General features: G+C 36.8%; 1 protein-coding gene across 1 annotated transcript; it reads right to left on the reverse strand.

The window, feature by feature from the left end:
• Window positions 1-1,135: 1,135 nt before the first annotated feature.
• LOC145769542 (protein zer-1 homolog) lies at window positions 1,136-21,301 on the reverse strand. The gene is made up of 23 exons (XM_082581193.1): window positions 21,118-21,301; window positions 20,192-20,277; window positions 18,692-18,824; window positions 18,269-18,340; window positions 17,540-17,650; window positions 16,886-17,023; window positions 15,384-15,479; window positions 14,554-14,633; window positions 13,673-13,771; window positions 13,178-13,345; window positions 12,655-12,763; window positions 12,174-12,317; window positions 10,920-11,038; window positions 10,100-10,208; window positions 9,839-9,944; window positions 9,087-9,184; window positions 8,248-8,355; window positions 7,042-7,101; window positions 6,627-6,694; window positions 5,877-6,074; window positions 5,535-5,629; window positions 5,326-5,422; window positions 1,136-4,774 (listed from the first exon to the last, which is right to left on the reverse strand). Exons 1-23 carry the CDS (start codon window positions 21,250-21,252, stop codon window positions 4,687-4,689), a joined length of 2,517 nt encoding a protein of 838 aa, XP_082437319.1. The 5' UTR covers window positions 21,253-21,301; the 3' UTR covers window positions 1,136-4,686.
• Window positions 21,302-21,536: the final 235 nt, after the last annotated feature.

The following is a 21,536-nucleotide window of genomic DNA, read 5'->3' on the forward strand; positions in this document are numbered from 1 at the left end:
TTAGTCTGTGATGTTTATACTCATTTTTGTGATAGGCCTACAATATTATACGAATACCTTCTGATAACTTAAAATTATAATTCAAGTAATAGTTGTGTGGAAACAGTTTAATGGAGTTAGATAGTCAATTTAGTTAGAATATCCATCAGGCAAGCAGAATTTCATTCGACAGCTAATTAACATTAAAAATCTCAATAAAAACATCCTTCGACGAAAGATAAAATTGCCACATTAGATCAGGTCAGGGTCGCCAATGTAATGAGTTCATCTTCGGTATAAGGACAGTTTTCTTGAGATTTTTAATGTACCAAAAGGCGAAGTTTTAATTTTGTTCCCTTTTTTCGATTTAAAGCAGCTTGGAGGGAAAAATGCGAATGGAAATCTTTAGAAAATGATGTAGGCTATGAGTTAAAATGGTTCACTTGTTAAAGAAGACATATTTGGCATGATACTGGATTGCTACAGTATCCTGTCTAGTGTCTACCCAACTTGTTAACGTTGTAGCAACCTATCTCGTAGCCTACCCGTCATGTCAGTAGGCTTAGGTCTACCAGCATCTTATCATAAACTAGGCTAGGCTAAGTTATATTGTAACTTATGCATTCTATGCAGATAAAACCAAGCAACACCACGGCATTTAACAGAATTTTCAGAAATAAAGTAAAAGTTGCAAACGTTTTTAGCTATATAATTTTTTGTTGTCTTTCGGCTATAAAAATTTGCAATTTTTATTTTATTTCCGTATATTATGTTACATGTTGATCTGCATAAGATTCAATAAAGAATTATTTTTACCAAAAGTGTATTTTATCTGTTGTAAGCTTCTGCAAACAAGACCTGGAAACCGAGAGTAGATTTTACACCCGTAATAACACGCTGCTATTGAGAGAAGGAAAAATGAATGGAAAATGAAATAGGGGCAGACCAGCAAGAATTTGGACTAATGATATTAAAGACTGGTCAAGACTTGATTACAAAGCTGCAACAGAAACGTGTCACAACAGAGAAACTTGACGCTTCATTGCCTCCAACCCTCGACGAGAAGAAGAAACTTAATGATGATGATGTTAAGAAAGCCTTCACTGCAGGGAAACAGCTGACTTTCTTTTCCTTATTTAAAGAACGCCACAGTCAATTCTCATCTTCAGGTTAAATCTTCAAAAAAGCGGAATATATATCCTTTCAACGACACAAAAAATATCATGTGCGAGATATACAGTATAAATAAACTTTTAACGCGTATGAGAATTATGTGCAAACATACAACACTTCAATATGCATAAAACAGTCAGACATCACCACTCACATACGAGTTTAACGTAACCAGAAGCAAACTACATAGCAAAACAATTTCATGACAACTCTTCACTCAGCCTAGACCAGTGGTTCTTAACCAGGGTTCGATCGAACCCCTTGGGTTCGACAAAGCTGTTTCAGGGGTTCGGCGCGAACGTCATCTGAAACATTAACACACGGCCCACTGAGTGGTATATCAGAGAATATTTTTGGAAAATATTGTCTAGCCGAAACTTGAATGCGGCTTACATGATGGTAACAAAACATCTGTGCGTTTGACGCGTGATGTAATGATGCCATCTGCATGTAACACAGAATGCAAAAAAACTATATTTTTACCTAACATTGTAAAAACAATCGGTAAGAAAAACTTTATTTCCTCAAAACATGAATTTCCTCACGTTTGCTTTTTGCATGGAACGGCAGAAATAGGGCTCTCACTTTTGAGGAAATTTCCTTAGTTTAAGGAAATTTAGTTCTTTTTTTTAATTTTTTTCAACAACAGCAAATATAAACAGTCCATAGGCTACTTGGATTACATTATCGAGCTTCAAGAAAGCAAGATACAAAAAAACTTCCACACAACAAATTTTCAAACGTTTTGGTGCCAACAAATGGAAAGTTATCTTATTACAAAAGTTGCCTTTTCATTACTACTTATTTATGCCAGCATGCGTTTTCTGTTCTGGTGGATGTTAAAGCAAAAAAAAAACGAAACTGGCTTGCATGCGAAAACGACATGAGAATTGCTGTTTCCGAGATAAAGTCTCGAACCTCACTATTGGTCACAGAAAAACAGCAACAGAAGTCTCATTGATACAGTATTTGTATTACTATTAAATGTGGCAGATTTTTGTTTTTGTGACTCATCGAAAATTTGGGGTTCAACGAAAAGCTTGCAGATTAGCGTAAGGGTTCGGCAGGGTAGTAAAGGTTAAAAACCACTGACCAAGACAGAAAAATCCGTCATTTTTACATTGTAGCCAGTTTTTACAATGTAACGATGACGGACTTTTGCTGTCTGGAAGACGTTTATTAAAGAAAACACTGTGATGCTGAGAGAAAATAAAATACCACATGCTCATAGGTGGCATATTACCTAAGACTAAGAGCTTGGGAATCAGTTTATCAAGAGAACAAGGTCTATGAGTGTGTTATATCAAACATTGTGTTTGATTCGGTACTTGGTGAAAAAATATGCAGTGCTGTAACGAAAGGTTAGTGTTAGACGGGCCAAAACAGCTTAAATAAGGTTACTGGACAAGCATCGCCATAGGCGTGCTTAAATCTTTGTGGTTTCATGCAAAACATTGACGGGGGGAGGGGGTCAGTTATACTTTTTAGCTTGTTGTTACTGCCTTGTAAATAATGTTGCTTAGAAAGCCAATTGGTATCAAAATTGTAGTTTGTGGGTGTATAACCAGCTACTTATGCACCACATGGCCTGGATTTCTGGATATAGCACAATCTGTATGACTGTATGTGAGATAAACGCAACGTCAAATTTTCCACTTTTGACAAAAGTAACAATTTGTTGTTATCATATCTCACAAACCTGACGTGACCGGCAAAATCTGAGGTCAGATTCGGATTCAGCCCCCCAAAATTACTCTACATCAGTTTTCAAAGTTTATGCCGCAAAAATCGTATAGACCAGTGTAATGTGTCCAGCAGGCCATTTCAACTACGTTTTACCCATTGGCAGAAACTTTTAGGGGTACCAATGAGGTAACTCATTTGCTGAGTGGTACACATAACTTACCCTGAAAGTAGTATCAAATCTATTGTGACATATAAAAATTAATGGGTTAAATGAAGATTTTAAAAAATGTAGTACGTAGCATTTGCGTTAAAAAAACGTAATCAAAATAGACAAACCTGACGTCGCCTTGTGAATTCGTGCAAGCAACGATACAAGAGGAAGACACTTATCCCAGTGACAACAGACAGCAATTGTCAGAGACCGAGACAGCAAAATCCGTCATTTTTACATTGATTTTAACGCCTGCATACGTTGCAGCGATGTAAAAATGACGGATTTTGGTATGTGGGCAGAAAAAGGTAAAACACAACAATACATAGAACAATGCGGCAGAATTAGATCAAGTCAGATGTGTATGCGCTAGGGTGTTTCAAAATTTCACCACTTTTAAATTTTAAAACGAGTACCTTTTTTTCTGATGGAGTTTTGGCCGCTGATTACGAATCTGGCATTATTTTTTCATTATGACGTCATCTTGAGGGTGCCCCACGCGATTTTTCGCGTTTTTTCAATATCTCGAAAACTACTTGGGCTAGACGTATGGAATTTGTATCAAATGATGCAGAATATACGATTTCCTATCTATACTTACGAGAGTTTAAAGTCGTATCTGCTTCAGAAAAAAAGTAATTTGAGAAAAACACTTTTTTATTGTTTTTATATCCATATCGATAATCTTCGAGCTATATGACAATTACAATTGTGATTTTCGATTTTTTAGATGACATGAGTGAAATATATTTCATTAACATGAAATAAGCATTCCAATGTGTGGATGCCTCGACCATGCCGTTTCATGAAGAAATCGGCCAGGCGCTTATTTATACCAGATTTTTTCCCTGTGTTTAATGCAGTAGTACCTTTGTGAATTCGTGCAAGCAACGATACAAGAAAAAGACACTTATCCCAGTGACAACAGACAGCAATTGTCAGAGACCGAGACAGCAAAATCCGTCATTTTACATTGATTTCAACGCCTGCATACGTTGCAGCGATGTAAAAATGACGGATTTTGCTATGTGGGCAGAAAAAGGTAAAACACAACAATACATAGAACAATGCGGCAGAATTAGATCAAGTCAGATGTGTATGCAAGCATTGAAGCAAAAACCAAAAAACAAAAGTATAAAACGCGCTCACTGGAAGGAGCAAGCAATATAAGTTATATTTACATTGGTACAACGTCCACAAACATTGCAAAAAAGAGTTGTGTTTCCTATAAAACTTAACTTTAATCAAAGCGTAACATGTCAGCCAACGTCTGCAGACGTTGAACCAATGTAAAAATGGCTGATTTCCACCTGGGCATGAGATGGCAACGCATCATTGTGACGTAACGTTAGATCACCGTCAACAATTCAACGGATTTGAAGTGAGACAAACAATAAAAATAAACTACAGTGTTCGCACTGTAGATCTGACAATGACCTTCGTTAAAACGTGACATGAGCTTTCAAATTAAATTTAAAAACGTTTTTTTAAATTTTTATTGCTGCTGCAACATTTGCCTCAATATTTAAAAAACCACTAATTTTAAATAATCAAGGTATCTTGAAATATTTGTATGTTTGCAGAGTTCAGAAGTCTTGTGCTAGAATAATATTGTTCGCTTGATGGAGCGCGAGAGTTCACCATTCGTCGACTGCGGTGTCAGGCAATGACGTCATGTCAGATTCCTCTTGTTCTTGATACTCTCGAACCCGAGCAATCACCATTCTGCAAAAACAAACCACTTCGAGTCTTCTGACGTTGAAGTAGAGGGGGCTACTCTTCTGACTACGTCAGTATCACGTCATTGCTTGCGTCACGTGCACAGCGTTTGGTTGAAATGAATCGTTTTATTTAGTCGTGTCCAGGTTTTCGTCAGTAAAGTGGAGGGAAGGCAAAGAAGCGAACTTTCGTGTCCAAATACAAATACGCCAATAAGAGTCTTGTGAAAAAACAGCGCGTGCTCTTTGTAAGTGTCGAACCTACGCCCTTTCGGACGTCCTACAAGCGCTCTCACCACTCGGCTGGGCAGTTGACAGTCTGTAAACTCTAACATAGCTACAAGTTTTGTCAGTACCACTGCTACATTATACACACTAACAAACTGACAACCATTCATCTTTTCGTGCTCTGCCCGTTAACCACCAAATCGAACCCATAACATATCAAGGCTGGATGAAACTTTGCTACGCTGGCTTATCATTTTAACCAGCAAGCCCCAACTTCGAAATAGAACAGATATAAACGATTATGTAAAAAGATTAAAAATACATTCCAACCTTGCAAAGGTCTTAGTTTTTTCGAGAACATCTTTTGCTTCTACTCTGCTAAGGATTTCTATGCCGTTTTCTTTTGAGAGAAGCCTCCGATATCTTCCTGCAACAGAAACTTCAGTTCGTTTCTCAAATCAAAGTAAAGAAAAATTAAACCAATCAGCAACTGCTGTATCTCAAATAGAATAAAAAAAAAAAAAAAAAACGAGGCATACTGTTGGTGCCAGACAGGTTGCAGAGAGCCCACAGAGCCCAGTGTATGCACACTGGTATGTCGCAGTCTATTAGACCAAGGATGGGAGTAAATGATCTGAAAAGGAAAAAAAAAGTAATGCTGAGAAATAATGATCTAGCTTTTGGTGAAGATTAAAAATTTTTCAACTGAAATGAATTTTAATCAAATTTCTACATTGTTACTATGATAGCGCCACACTGCAAATATACACTTTTTAAGATTCGTTTATGTACACTTACAGTGTTTACTGCTCATTTCCAGCTTGTCCATTTCACATCCAAAGAACCTTAAAATATAAAAGATAAAGGTAACAACGACATACCTGTAGTTAATGCTGCGGGGGCAATCTAGCTTCCATGATTCAATCACAGAAAACATGTCACGGATAATCCCCTCCCGAGATGGCTCGGAGCAGGTCCAAGCGGCCGGGCCGTCGGACAACAGATGGGACAAGGTCCCACAAACATTGTAGGAGACTTCTATGTCTTGGTCCTCTTCAGCTGTTTCCTTCAATAGTTTGCTGCAAAAATTATGAGAACTTTATTGGTGACGTCATCATACACATTGGGGTAGCGCTGTTGGGATTACACTCCTACATGACAAAGAAAACTCGGTTTCATCTCTTTCCAGATGTAATATTCTTTAATAAAATTGTAAAAAATCATTGTTTCCAGCGAGTTTCGAACGCACGCCCTTCAGATTTTATGAATAGTTGACTGCATTTTTCAAGCCTGTTGATCGAGTGGATGTTTTAAATAACACATTACATTTTTATATACTTGTCGGCAGCCGATTGCAGCAAGAATTAACAGCGATAGATACCATGTTTCGCCGATGAGGCTGGGCTCTTTTTTTCTTTCTTTTTTTCTCGGGCTCATCTGTATCGCACCACTAATTCATGTCACATAACATCGAAACGCTGTCTTTACCAGTCATACCGTTGTGGAAAGAAAACGACCAAGTATACACCGAAGACACAAAGCTACTATTTACATCGGCTACTGTAAAAATACTATTATCTTTCGGCTTTTAAGCACCTTAGCAACACATAAAAAAAACTCAATTTTCTTACCACAAGAGATCAATGAAGAATGGGGACATCAAGTGTTTGCGTAAGTGTGGCACTTCAGAGATGTTCCCCTGCAACATTTGAAGTTGTTATAGTCTTCGGATACTCTGATATAATAATTATACAAGCATTAAACAGTCTTTCTGTTATAAAAAAAACAAGATCAGTATTGGATTTTACTAATACAATCAATAATCATGAATTCACAAAATAGTTGTTATTAAACTTACGCATTATTACTCTAACATAGAAGTAAGCTTAACATTATAGTCACAATTTAACAAATTGGTCACCACTTTCAAACCACAATCGAGGTGCAATCCGCTGTGGGAACACTGTACAGAGGTGCACAGGTGCCCAGGGTAATCTGCCAATCTAAGCAAGTAAATCAAACAACTGGCATGAAGCGAATACATACAACTAAGCCCATCATATTTTTGTGAATTTCCGTCTCTTCAGGAAAGGTCTCCATGCATTCCTGCGGAAATAACAACATGGATTACCGACTTTCCTAATATTCGAAAATGGTTTGAAGTATGCTGTCAGGGTAGAAATATGACACAAAGTATAAAAATTAGTATATAAAGAACTACACGAGTGTTTACTAACACTTTCCCTCTACCTAGATAAAAAGAACAGAACATGCAGTGCAGAAAATAAAACATGAATTTAATAAACGTTTCGCGAACGAAAGTGGTTTCATCTTCAGTGATAATCTAGACCAGAGGTGACGAACCTGCGGCCCGTCAAAGAATTTTATGCGGCCCGCGAAACAATTTGATAATCGCTCATGCATTAAAGACAAAAGACATCTCAAAGCTGTTTTATGCCTTCACTGGTGCACCTTTCCTTTGCTAAAGGTCGTTACAGGTCGAGGCTGACAGATGAAAATCTTAGTGTGCAGTTGAGAGTTGCCACATCGTCTGTTCGACCTAATATTGAACGCTTAGTCAAGCAAAAAACTTTCCAAAAATCCCACTAAGCAAAAAAATTCAATGCTTCAATGTTATTTTTTAATATTTTATGCTTCAGTGCTGCATTAGATAGCTTCAGCTGTATGATTCGCATGGGCTTTTGTTTGTTGTTTGAAAAAGAAATTTCATTAATCGATTTGTTGTTTCGGAGCATAATGGTCGAAACATTTCGTCAACTTGAGCAAAAAGGATAGAGCCAAAAAAAAAAAAGAAATCATACTCATATGAAAGCAAACGCTTAAACTGGAAATTTAAACTTAGAAAATAAACTGTCTTCAGTGCAAGTACTGTTGCTCTATCCTTTTTGCTCAAGTTGATTTGTTTTTATTTTTACTGTTGTATGTTTCAATTCTGCGTAAGATAATTTCAACTGTGTGGGTTCTATTACTTTTATTTGCCGTTTGTTACTTTTCATGATTAATATCTTGAGTCGCTTCTAAAACATTTCATAGCAGGTTACGATTAAAAAGTTGTGTGGCCCGATATCTCATGTGTAATTGACAAAGTGGCCCGCGACCGCAAAAAGGTTCGTCACCCCTGATCTAGACCATAAGTTAAGCCTTTATATTTTAGATTCAACTTTTCACTCGAATTAACTAGTTTCCATGTTCATGAAATGACTGGGAAATATGTGGCTTATCTTGAGATACCCGGATCAGCTCCAGTCCTCCAAGATCGATAAACTCTTCACTGTTGGCAGGAGTCTCATCAGACACATTCCACATGGCGCTCCACGCCACTTGCATAGCTTCGTCATTCTGTGGAGAGGTAGTTTTTTTGAACAAAATTAATGTTTTTAGAGCATATTGAGGATGTAGACTCAGAGTAATCCATGTCCACTAAGACCACCTTGGGAGCGGACTATTGTGGTCTTATTATTCCGGTGCACTGATGCACCAACAGACGAAATTTTGTCGTCTCAGTCAACATATACTGGTATGGCCTGTTATGGTCGAATGGTATAACTTGGGCGATTTTTTGTCATTGAAGTTACTTTTTTCAGCAACTAACCAGCAATTTTCTTTGCCTATTACTGCAAAGCAATAATTATTTCTTTATAGAATCATTAAAATTAAGTTTCTTTAACAAGCAGCACAGTTACCTGGTGTGACAAACGTTACGGGAAGTGTAAAGTGCCAAAATCTACTTCAATATTTGCAAGGTAACACTAGCACGAAGTAGCTTAAAATCACAAAAAAAGATACACAAAGGTCATACTTCTCAATTAATACGTATTCAAACTATCAATTTATCTTAGCGATTCTGAGTTCTGACCGCAATCAAGGGTAGCAGATCGGCCTCCAGTCAAATTAAAAGCTGGAGCTGGAGTTAGCATGGCCTGTGTATATTAAATATATACCGAAATTAAACTGAATTTTATTTTATGAAATCTTGCAAGTGCTGTTTTACGATCAATAAATCGCTTAATCTCAAAAGATTAAAAGCGTTTCGTGAATGCAAGTTGAAAATGATTGTAGAACCATCTCACCGTCTTCATATCCAGCTTTTTCTTTATGAAATCCACTACGATTGGAATAAAGTTGTACTTTCTAACTTCCTTCTTCATATCATGCTCCATGGAAGCCACTGAAGATGAAAATCATGCTGGTCATGTTTTCCACAGGGTATTGCTACGGCCAAGCGACAGCATCAAGTCAATAAGTGGAGGTTTGATACCCTACCAGGTCACAACAACGGTCGTTTCCGAATAGCAATGCATTTGGTTAATGCTTGGTAATTAGGCAAAAAATGCGCCATTGAAACGAAAAGCTAATTTGTGGACCCTTCAAGGATAAGAAAAACTACTAAACGAAAACGCTTCCACGTTCCTTAAAAGGTGATGTCACTAACCGATAACCATGGACATACAGCATACACATCACATTGACATGAAACACTAGACTCTACTATCACAGCAATGACCCAGTCACGTTTGAAAAGACGTCAGTTCGGCACCTGGCAACACTGCACAAGGCTACGTCTTGGTAAGGCACTGTAGGAAGACAGCAGACATGGGTGAGTCGGAGTCAGAAATCATCCATCAGGGACCCTTTAAGTGCCCGTAATGAAAAACCGATATCAAGAACATAACGATCAAAAAGGAGAAAGTGCTAATAGTTAGGTTAAAAAAATTCTTAGCTGGTCAATGGTCATACAAAGTTAGTTGTCATTTTGTTTTTTGGACCGGCACGTTGATGACGAGAATAAAAACAAAACCACAGCTATTGCTCAATTGCTTACCTAGTACATTGCACAAGTGTATGGCCAAACCATTGATTTCCGAATTGTTGTGGTTTAAAACGAGTGTCTTCAATATCGTCCGCGTTATGAAACCGAACTGAAATAGCTGAAACAGAAACGAGCCTTTGTAAAAGACTGCAATCACATTTTCCTTGAACCAACTTTTACAAACATTCTTAATGAAATAAGCAAACTAATAAAACTTAAAAAAATAAAGTGAATTGATAAAAGTGTGACAAATAATACAGGAAACAAACATACAAAGTGTTCCGGTATTTTAAAATGGTAAAGTATCAGCAAAAGATTTCGGATAATCATTTTCTTGGCCTGTCTCAAGTCAATGAGCTGCACAATCCGCAACACCAGGTCACTGCAAGGTAAAAAAATCAAATATTATTGATGGTTATTCCCAAGAGAGCATTTCTCCCTCACTTTGAAAATTCAACCCGTGTCCAATTTTTCAATGGCAATAGTTGAAATTCCAAAGTGAAGGGGAAAGATGTTGTTGTATCCGGCTTACGCCCGGTGGTTGAACATTTAGAATAAATGGACGAGAAGGAAGCCAATCTTCGTGTCCACCTTTATGCCTTTAAGTGTCTTGTCAAAGACACAGCTGCATGCTCTTGAGCGGTGTCGTACCGGCGCCCTTTCGAGTGTCGCACCAGGGCTCTCACCACTCGGCGATGCACATTAATATAAATGAACACACAAATTAAGAAATGAAGTATCTTCTGACAGGTGTCAAACCAGATGATCTAGCTTCTAGCTGATCGAAATCGATTTTTAGCTATATATGATTGAACTGACTCGTGTGAAAATAAATTTCTTCTCATGAACACACAACCTATCTAATTTAAACGTGGTCGGACGGTGATAAACTTTTTCCGACGCTTCAAAGGACCTAGGTTTGACACCCATCGTGAACACTTGATAATATTCTTTAAGATCAAAACAAAGCTTGGTTTCTTTTGCCTCCCCATCAACTTAATCAACATTTTTACAACAGACACACGGTCAGAATACAACGAAGGAATATACTGCACGTGATGCAGTTTCGCTGATGGTGAGTTAATTAACTTACTTTCGCTGACGTGTGGAATAATTTGAAAGGTCCTGTCTAGTTATGAAAAAGAGGTTTGCCGTGCATGTCAGCGCAAGGTTGTCGATCAATGGGTATCTTTGCAGTGATTGAAGAATAAGCTGAAAATATTCGATTAGAAAACTAATCATTAAAGAATAAACAGCACAACTTGAATAATTCCATTCAAAATCCCGGCCTCTGAAAACAAGTTTATGTGGTTGGTTTATTTGTGCAATGCTAGCTTACGCTTTTTGCATTGTTTGTAACAAATAGAGCAGCTGCTAATTATAATTTTCAACAATGTCAGGGAAATCTTGAAAGCTAAAATTTCAAAAATTGCACATTGTTTCAAGGCATAAAAGCGAAGAAATAAAAAACAATACAAACTTTGCTAAGGAATCGAACAATCCAAAGACGATGTTAATTACAATGATCAAAAGTTCCAGCTTGGGGAGAAAACAGATCCACGTATCTAACCGATTGCTTTCATTAGAGAACAATTGCACAAAATTGCGTTTTTTGCGTATGCTGTTATTTGTGTGGCGCAGCAAGTTATTTTTGGCCAATGACCGACTTTCTTGCGCATTGTCTCATCTAAACCGCTGGTGTCATTGGTAACAGGAGATAGTTCCCTTATTAATTCAAAACTAAGAAATTATTGACCGCTTTCTATATTTTGCAAAATAAGTTAGGATCGAATAGGGTTTCATTTTGCGTCGTATCACCCCATACTTTGAAACTTAATGTTTGAGTAACGGTTTGTTTTTTAGAATGTGTGTTTTTATGACTGCATCCAAATCTCTTTCCAAACTCATTCTGTCCTGAGTCGATGGGTAGTGTTTGGGTATAATCAATAAATCTACCCAGTTTGATTATTTGGAGAAAAAAATCGCAAAGTTGCATAACTCGACGATTCGCTTAAATTGACGGTTTTTCAAATTCCTTTTTAGATGTCGAGTTAAGAAGATTCTACAATTGTTTACAGACTTCAGCTCTTTAAACAGAAAGTTCAAACTATTAGCTTCGGTACCCCGGTCCGTAAGACTGTATGAGTGATTTAAAACCTAACACCCCAGACAGCATATCAGTCTTTTTTATATTGATTCAACCTCTGCAGTCAATGTAAAAACGACTAACTTGCTGTCTGGGAAGTACGCAAAACTAGTAAAATTAAACAGAATCACACAATCGGAGAAAAGCATCCCATAAATAAGTCAATCATGTTCACAAATAACACAAGAAAGATCATCTTACACGGAGCATTTTATGTGGGCAACTGAGCGACATGTTTCTGTGCATGGTGTACCACCGGTTGAAGGACGAAGTCAGAATGCTTGGACGATCATGATAACGCTGCAGTGACGTCATTATTTGATGTTCGTTGTGGTAGCCAGCAACCTTTGCATGAAAACAATATAAAATGACATCAGATTGAAGTAAACTCCACACAATTGTACAATCTCTTTGTCTACTGTATGCACGAACAATACCTACTGCACTTTCCAAACGATTGGGAAAGATACGCGATAAATTCTCTAAATCACCTTCAGTGGAAAATTTTAAAGAAAATAGGTCTGCAATAAAACATTTTATAGGAACGTACTTAAGAACATAAAAAATCAGAATATTAAATAAAAAAAAAGTTGCTATCAACAGACCACGTTGAAGGCGCTAAGATATCTGGTAGTAGTATCTACCTTGTAAAGTGTAGACAGTCAGATTTTTATTCACATACCACTTTCGCTAGATTGTAGATATCCAAGACCTCGCACCCTTCGGTTTCGCATAAGCCCAAAAACTCAAGTCTGCGAGGCACAACCTCACCCAGACTACGTTCACCAGTTCTGAAAAACGATAAACAGTTGTGTAGTTGAATTGTACTTCACAATTTTGAAATATTTATCAGCCTTGACAACTCAATGATTGGCGTGAGCTTGATACTAGAAGATATGGCAATTGGCAAGATCAGGCGACGATGATTCTGGTCTAGGCGTGTGCGGTTGAGCAAAAGAGGTAAAGTCATCTCTGTCTATCGCATGGGAACCGTTTACAAAAACACTTCAACTGCAAGTAGAGCACAATGCATTTAAGTTTGGTCAAAAAGTCTAGAAAGGTCAAATAGGACAGGCATTAGTTTACAGCCTCTTGAGTATGCAAAACTTTTCGAATTTCTTCGAAACATGTTTGTTTTCCAGATTTTTTCAGTTCGAGTATCACCATTTCTACAACAATTTAAAATCATACAACACTTTCATTACATTGCTTTCATTTTTCCATTGGCATAGAGATCGTCTCCGATATATGTCGCACTGACATCTAAAGACGATAAGTCCGGCAGCTCTTTTATGATGTGGTAGACTGTTATGCCAGGTGGCCTAACCACCGGCCTGTAGCTGGTATATACCACTGCTCCGATGTCTAGGTGGCTGCAGAAATACAAAATATGAAATTGTGATAATAGTCTCACTTTGAGTAGATAAAGCAATGCAAAAAAAAACAATATCTAATAATCAACATTCTAAATAGGAAGGTGTGGCTGCTTTACTGTTTATTTGTGGGGTGGTACATTGCTTAGTCAACATCATAACTTTTCCTCTCACCGAACTCGTAAATATCAAAAACAAAACTATGGGCAAAAAATACAGTCGAAGATATTGAATAAACCAAGGGATAGGAACATTAAGAGACAGTACAAAGATCCTCTAAAGTAGAATTAACTTATAAAATAGTGCACAAAACCGTGACAGACTTACCGCAACTTCTTAAGTTGCATGATCGTTTCAAAGTCTTCTTCACTAAACAAGGTGTCAAACAAGGACAAAGAAAGGAGGGTATCTTTAAGAGCAAGTAACCTGGTCATTGCAAAAAGCTTTTTAACATTAAGAAGCTAAACCCGAAATAAAATAGGCATATACTGTAAATAGTAATTACTTGATGTAACTTTTCTCAACACCATAAAAAAAAACTTAATATATCCAAAAAAAAAGCAGATACAAAAAGTTGCAAAACTAAAAATACGGAAATCTACAAGAGTGTCTGGCGCGTTGCCAACAGCAGTGTAGGTCCTATTATGGCCACGCTTGGTGGGTCTGCTACTATTCGGTGAGTCCGATTCGGTGAGTCCAATTCGGTGAGTTCCTAACCTCCAACCCGTAACCCCTAACCATAAAACGGCAATGATAATTAGGCTACGGTACCCAATAATTTAAAAAAAAAACTTCAAAAATCACTGAATAGGGATCGGACTCACCGAAACGGGCCATTCCGACGCTTGGAATCTTTGGTTCCTGATGATCACCACCATCGCCTCTACGTGGCGAAACCAGATAATGCTAAGGATTAACCTGAAGCAGCCAAGACGGTTGGACAATGGACACTGTAGATCAGGACTAGGCGAGTTATTAGTACAGTAGACTCCTGACCACATATACAACAATGAAAATCACATAACTTTTCGTTCATGAGACAGCCAATGCTTAATATCAAGTATGACAAAGAAGAAGCTACACACGCCTGACAATGACTTATAAAGAGGCGACCTACATGGAATGCAACACCGCTCAGTTGTAACTTGTTAACCAAAGAAAATACATTAAAGTTTCCAGTTTTTAAAGCTGAGAGAATTTGTTCCTACCGATAACGCAAAAGCAGGAGACTGCACGGCAATTCATCCAGCTGCAAGTCATACATGGTATCCATCTTTTCGATTAGGTCCTGTTAAAAAATAAAAATGGACGCGAATCAGAAGCACAACACCGCGGCTAATCTCTCAAGATGTTGCCAATTAAATACTTTTAAAACCTGCCTGCGTGTCTGTATTAAATTCAGGTGCCAATGAAAATTAATGTGATATGCAACTTAAAGTACCCATAACCGACCAAGTAATGCTATTGCACTCACAAAATTTGAAAATTATTTGCTATGTATCTTCACATATTCAGTGAAGGTTTGATATTAGTTAGTGCTGAGACATTGGCTGTTTTTTGTTCTCAAGCAAATAAAAATGATTGAGCTTTAGCTGGGTAGTATATACCCATATACTGGTACCAGTGAACCTAGCTTTGTGTAGTTACATTAAACCAAATGCAGTCAAATCTGATTAACGGGTCTCAATGACCTACTAGCCAGTCACATTTCATTCCTTTTATCTTCATTCAACGAGTTCACACAATGTAAAAAGGAAGGATTTTACTAGTGGGGAAACCGTTGGCCACCCGACACAAACTTATCCTGACAGATATCCTCCAACGCGTTTGATTTTTTCTATTTCGATCCTGATAGTTACGAGGACAACCTCACTAAACCAGCATTGATAAAACATGGTAGGTCAGATTAACGAGGTTGTGTGGATTTCAAATTGTAACCAAATTTTGTCAAACATAGATATCATGTACAGTACAATTGTACAATGTACATAGACTTCATACAGTGTTTAATATAAATAACAGTTAAAAGCTTATGTACTTTAGTTGATTTCATGTTGTTTTGTGCGTTTTGCGCACTGAAAAAGTCATAACACCCAGATCCGTCTCCATAGCCTCCCGAAAAGTCTGTTGCAGCCTGAAAAGCAGATAACAAGGCTGATAATCCTAGCTTGCGGAATCCGTTCTTCAGGCTTCGAATTTAGCGTCGCCAATTGCCGAGGAAAATGTCGAAGTAATTGAACAAAATATTGAACTACGTTGGCAAAAAAGTGAATAGCGTTTTATGAAAAGCTGTTATCTTGTCTCAAAAGCTTTGTACCGTATATTGGTTAACAAGTGTGTAAACTAAAGTTTAGAATCTACAAGAAATCATAAAATTTAGAATAAAAACGAATTTCCGACGCCATTTTGCAATTCGTCATTTCACGTCGGCAATGATTTTACTGTAGTAAAAATATGCTAAAGAGTGATTTTTTTGCATTGACTCGACGTCTGCACACGTTGATATGATGCACAAAAGATGAAATTTGTTCCAACGACATGTGGGATATCGTTGGAAAAACTCATACGTATTATTGCTAAAATAAAATGTCTCAAAATATCATTTTGATCCTTTCACTTCAACGGGTGATTTATTTTCTAACACACTAACATTATGAAGTTTTTGGGAATATATTATACAGTAGAAGGATAAAGAAAACTTTGTTTAAATTACAGCTACATTTAATTTCATTCTCAATCGTGCTTTTTCACAATAACATGACATATCACAATAAAGGGAAAACAATTGATGGTTTTTGAAAATTTTTAAGCTGCAACACTTCCGCCCTGATAGCTCAATTGGTTAGCGGGTGACTTCCGGAACAAAGAAGCTTCACGATCAAGGTTCGACTCTCGGGGTGTGTGCTTAAGCAACGCACGTTAAGGACTGTTCTCCATTCAGCGGCATCTAATGGATGGAACAATTCTCCGGCAACAACATTTCAACAATCGGAAACTCCACTCTGTCAATCTCGGTGACCGGGCCGCGAAATTTTTTTCCCACGTACTTTCTGTCTTATTTTCATATTTTGGTAAAAGTTTGTATTAAAACCGTGTGAATGCAACATTTTCTCGTTGGAGCGGGTGGTTCAGTAGTTTCATCCGCTGCCTAGTGTTCGAGAGACCGAGGGTTTGACGCCCGTCGAAGTCAAACTTTTCTTTTCTTTAAATTAATTTTTGCGGTGCACAAGAGCTTTTCAAAAAAAGTAGAGTTAGGGAAAGCTTATATTTTATCATCATTGCAGAATTTCATTGGCAAATAGTTATTTTGCAATCTGAATCAACCAATCTCTCAAAACACTTTCGGAAAATCTTACTTTTAGAGTGACTAGAATCAATGAGACAGAAAGTTCGTGGGAAAAAATTTCGCGACCGGGCCTGCGTCAGTGATTCAAAGCCTCAACAAGTATGCGAATTGCGAAACTGCCAGGATTAAGCTCTGCAAGAAGCTTTCCCAGTTCGAGGATAAACATTCATTCAATCAATCAATCCTTGACGCACTTTTCGCGAAGATTCCAAGACGTTTCTTGGTTCTTTGAGAGTATCGAAGTGGGATAGCTCGAGAGAGGCAAGTTGGATAGGATGGTTTTCATCAGTGACAAAATACCAAGCGTATTCCTGCCGGGTCATCTTGATAGACTGAGAAACAACAAGATAAAAATGAGACTGGAATACATTGACCTAAAAAACTACTTCATGGCCTTGACCTGAAACCACATTAAATCAGTTGGCCGTTTTTGCTGCGTGCAGGAAGATCACTTGAAAATAAAACCATGTTAAACTCGAACTGGAGATGAGCCTATCCTATACTCAATATTTTTAAAACGTTTAGAGAAACTTGTGACACTGACAGTCAGGAAAAGTTTCTGTGCAAAATCAACATTAACGATTAGTCAACATGTATCGCGTATTGTCATATTACCAGACAACAAATCAGTCGTTTTTTAAAATCGTTTGCAAATGTCTGCAGACGTTGAATCAATGCAAAAACGACAAATTTGCTGTCTGGGTTGTTGATCACGCTTCATAAAATTTCACAAAATGATTACGGGTTATTAATCATGAACTGTTGTGCAAATAAGCTTTTGGTCATCTAATTTCTTCCTCTTTTAGGATGTGTGATCAATATGATTACAATCTAAACAATAAACATACCCTCAGAGAAGAGTGCGAATCTCTTCGGAGATGTTGAAACTGAAACGATTTAGGAAGACGATCACATTTCACGTTGGAAAGATGAAACGATACCGCATTCTCATCACAAAGCTGCAAAAAAAATACAAGAAATATTAAAAAAGATATCAATCATTCAAAGCTGTGTCCTGGCTGAGATCGCCGAGTAATCTCTCAAAAAGGCTGTTGACTGTTGAACACCTGATTCAAGGCGCTAAGCCGTTAGTATTGCAGGAGCTATATTTGGGATTCTTAGTTTGGAAATACAAATCAAGGGTTGCCAGTCCAATCGCTCAAGTACTGACAAAAAATGATTGAAGAATGAAATCCCACACTATTGTAATCAAAACTTCGTTCATGTTTACATTGTTGTTTAATGGAAGTTGAACAGTAATATAATCGCATTGGAGCAAAATTAGCATATATATATTACAGCAAAAATTATACTATAAAAGTAAAGTACAATACATGCATCATTTCGAATTTTTTCATTCAATTTCGTTGTTGTTGTAATGATCCATCAATTCACTAATATTAAACATTCAAACAAAAAAACAACACATTTCCATTAAGTATTATGAATCATCATCATCAACCAATTTTGATGATACAGGCCATGAATTAATCCTCATATTGGGTGTAGCCTGACCGTCTGTCGAGAGCGAAGTCTTCCTCTCCACACCTATACGAATACTTGGTGTAGTAACTTACCATTAAAAGTTGCTCCACGTTTCTGTTTGATCTTTTCAATGTCACATCAGATAAGTCTAAGACTTGAATGTTCTGCAAAGAAACGCAAATGCTGATGACGTACTACTGTACTACACAAATTAACGTAACGTGAAGTCCTAGCCTATAATTTTTGTAACATTTTTTTATATAAAGATTACCATGCATCAAAAACATAAGAAAGCTTTTTCAATGAGTAATAGACAAATAATAGGCCTAATGCCAATAGCATTGGTATTTGCTCTAAAAAGTATGCACATAAAGTTACAATACAGTCACTGAGTGTGACTAAAACTGCAAACAGAGGGTATAACCCGGTATATATCCGTAATCTAATACAGTATATATTGCTAAACATACAGGTGTAAGAGCTCTTAAAAATATTGCAAATTAGTTTGAACTAACCTGGGAAATACACAAATTATAAATGGAGTCAAAACTTATAGTCAAGTTTCGAAGTCGGCATTTCTGAAGACAACAGTTAGAAGAGTTTGAAAACGCATTGACCAATCGATCAGGATTAAGTGAAGAATGTAATCTGCAAAAAGTTTTAATTAAGAATGAAACAACTACACAGTAAACATCGTTTTTCTTGTGCAACATCTATGCAATATGCATCAACAACATGGATTTGATTAAAAATTACACACAAAGTAACATAACCAATCAAAACAACTTCAAAAGTTTAAATGATTAAACTAATGTAATGTCTAACTGCATTTTATTGACATTATATTGGAATGTTTACATGTGCTCACACAGATATTCAAAAAATTTTACAGTTCACGTATGTTGTCAATTTTTTCAGGTTTGAACAACAACTACAAACTACAAAGTCCCTTGGTCAAAAACACAACTAATACAGTAGCTTAGGATTTTATCTATTATGCTGTTAAGTTATTTGACAGCATATTTACTTTACTTGCAATCGCATTGTTTTCTGCAATGCAGTTTAGCTAGGAATCGATATGTCAAGCATTAGTCGAAAATTAGATATATCATCATCATCAACAGTATCATAGCCGATGCGGCCTTTGATGAACTAAATCAGAGGCGTGCAACATACGGCCCGCGGGCCAGAGCATGGCCCGTGGTACCCATTTATGTGGCCCGCACGTTCTTTATCAAGTAGCCCATTATTTTTAAATACTGTACTTTTCACTGTTAGATCGGAGGATGTTGTTATTTGTAACGTCATCATTAGCATTATTGACTTTTAGCATGATTACATCATTAGCATTATTGTTGCGTCATTAGCAAGATTTGTAGAAAACCGCCTTGTTTTTCTGGCACTGATTCAGTAACATAAATCTTACTTTATGGGTGCAGTGTGGTGAATATATTAATATTTATTCTAGCATAGTAAAAATGTCTACAAGTAAGAAAAGAAAGGTTGATTATGAAAGGCGGAAGTTCAACAATGAGTGGTGTATAAATTACTTCGTTGTTCAACACAATCAAGATGTTGTTTGCCTGATTTGTCAATACACAATAGCAGTAATGAAAGAGTACAATATCAAGCGACACTACTGTGCAAAACACTCTGCTAATTATGATAGCATTGTGGGTCAATTACGGGTTGACAAAATGCAGCCGTTGAAAAAGTCTTTGAGCAAACAGCAAGAGGTATTTCACGGTTACAAGAAAGACATTGAGCTTGTTACAAAACTGAGCTTCAAGATATCTGAAACTCAATGTGTAACTTGATTGTGTGTACTTTTCCATTAAATAAATTGTTCATATAAATTTATGTGTTATTCGATAGACTGGCCCTCAGCAGCATTATAATTGTACGTTGTGGCCCATTGCGATAACCAGCTGCACGCCCCTGAACTAAATGCTCAGTTTGTAAATTTTTCCAATGTTCCCTTTGTCATGCAGTGTCCCGGATATATATATACTTACAAAAAATGTTCAAATAATTCATCTGCTAATATAACTGGGAAGAAAACAGATTTATGGAATTGAAGTCCAAGTGGGTTCGTTTCATCCTGCAAGGTATACACTCGTCAAATAATAGACTGCAGTCTTAAAACATACTGAAATAGGCTAGTCAAACTCAAGAAGATGGAAATAAGAACAGAATACCTTCCTTGAACACACAAGATTTTGTGTATGGTACACTTTTGAATGTCAAAGTTATTTAGTTGAAGATTTAACAGCACTTCATGGAACAATTTTTAACACTTTTTTTAAATAAAAATAATTATATACAACAGTTCACGCGTAGAGTACCAACCAATGGCACATCAGCCTGTTACACAATCAACCACTTTTCAACAGTGTTTAGTAACATGTGAGGAATACTGAGAGATTAGCCTATTTTGACTTAGTTAGGTAGATCTTTTCAGCATGAAATTATCAGTTTGAAAAAAAGACATGCAAATCATTAGGCTATGAAAGCAAGTCAATGCTTATACACTGATACAGCAGCGTATTCTTCCACGATACAATAGACCAAATACTTCCATAAAATCCAGAACTGGAGTAGACCTACATTCCTACAATGGTTGTGTTTGATAGAGATCAGTCCATGATTTCTTTGCTGTTTTAAGTACAATTACACCTGTACAGAACTTCATGCTTACTTGTTTTTTTTCAAAATAGATAACATTATAACTGTGATATTCCCCAGAAAAATAAACTGAATTAATAACATATAACAATGCGTATAAATGTTAAAGTTGTTTTTTGAACTGCATATGTTGGAAAAAGTTTACATTTACTTTTTAAATAATATGCATACAGCACAGAAAAGTTTGTCAAAGACTATTTACAACTAATAAAGACACCTAAATATGTATACCATATTTATAAAAATAAAACTTTACCTGATCATCACAAAACACTACATGGTGGTTGTTAGTAATAAATTCAATACAAAGATATTCCAGCCTCAATGGACAATTTTCAGGTAAATCATCAATCAACTTGGGTGCTTTTGAATTATCGGCACTGCATGACATTGTCAAGAGCAGGTTGTAAACTTTCCAGTGATATGTTAAATAGGCTATTAACCCAGCTGAAAAACATTTGAAAAAAAGTTTATGAAAGACAAATCTGAACAACTGAATCTTTTAATGACCACAGATGGCACAGCTAATTTTAGTTACTTGACAGATATTTTGTCTTGGCCACCTTTCCTTCAGTAACTACGTTTTCCCCCACCCAAATTTTTTACACAATGGATTGAGAAATGGCCCGTTTCAGCGACAGCCTTTTTCGGCGAGTTCCCTATTCGGCAATTTTT

The sequence above is a fragment of the Aplidium turbinatum genome, chromosome 4, assembly GCF_918807975.1.
Source record: "Aplidium turbinatum chromosome 4, kaAplTurb1.1, whole genome shotgun sequence".
Taxonomy (NCBI): Eukaryota; Metazoa; Chordata; class Ascidiacea; order Aplousobranchia; family Polyclinidae; genus Aplidium; species Aplidium turbinatum.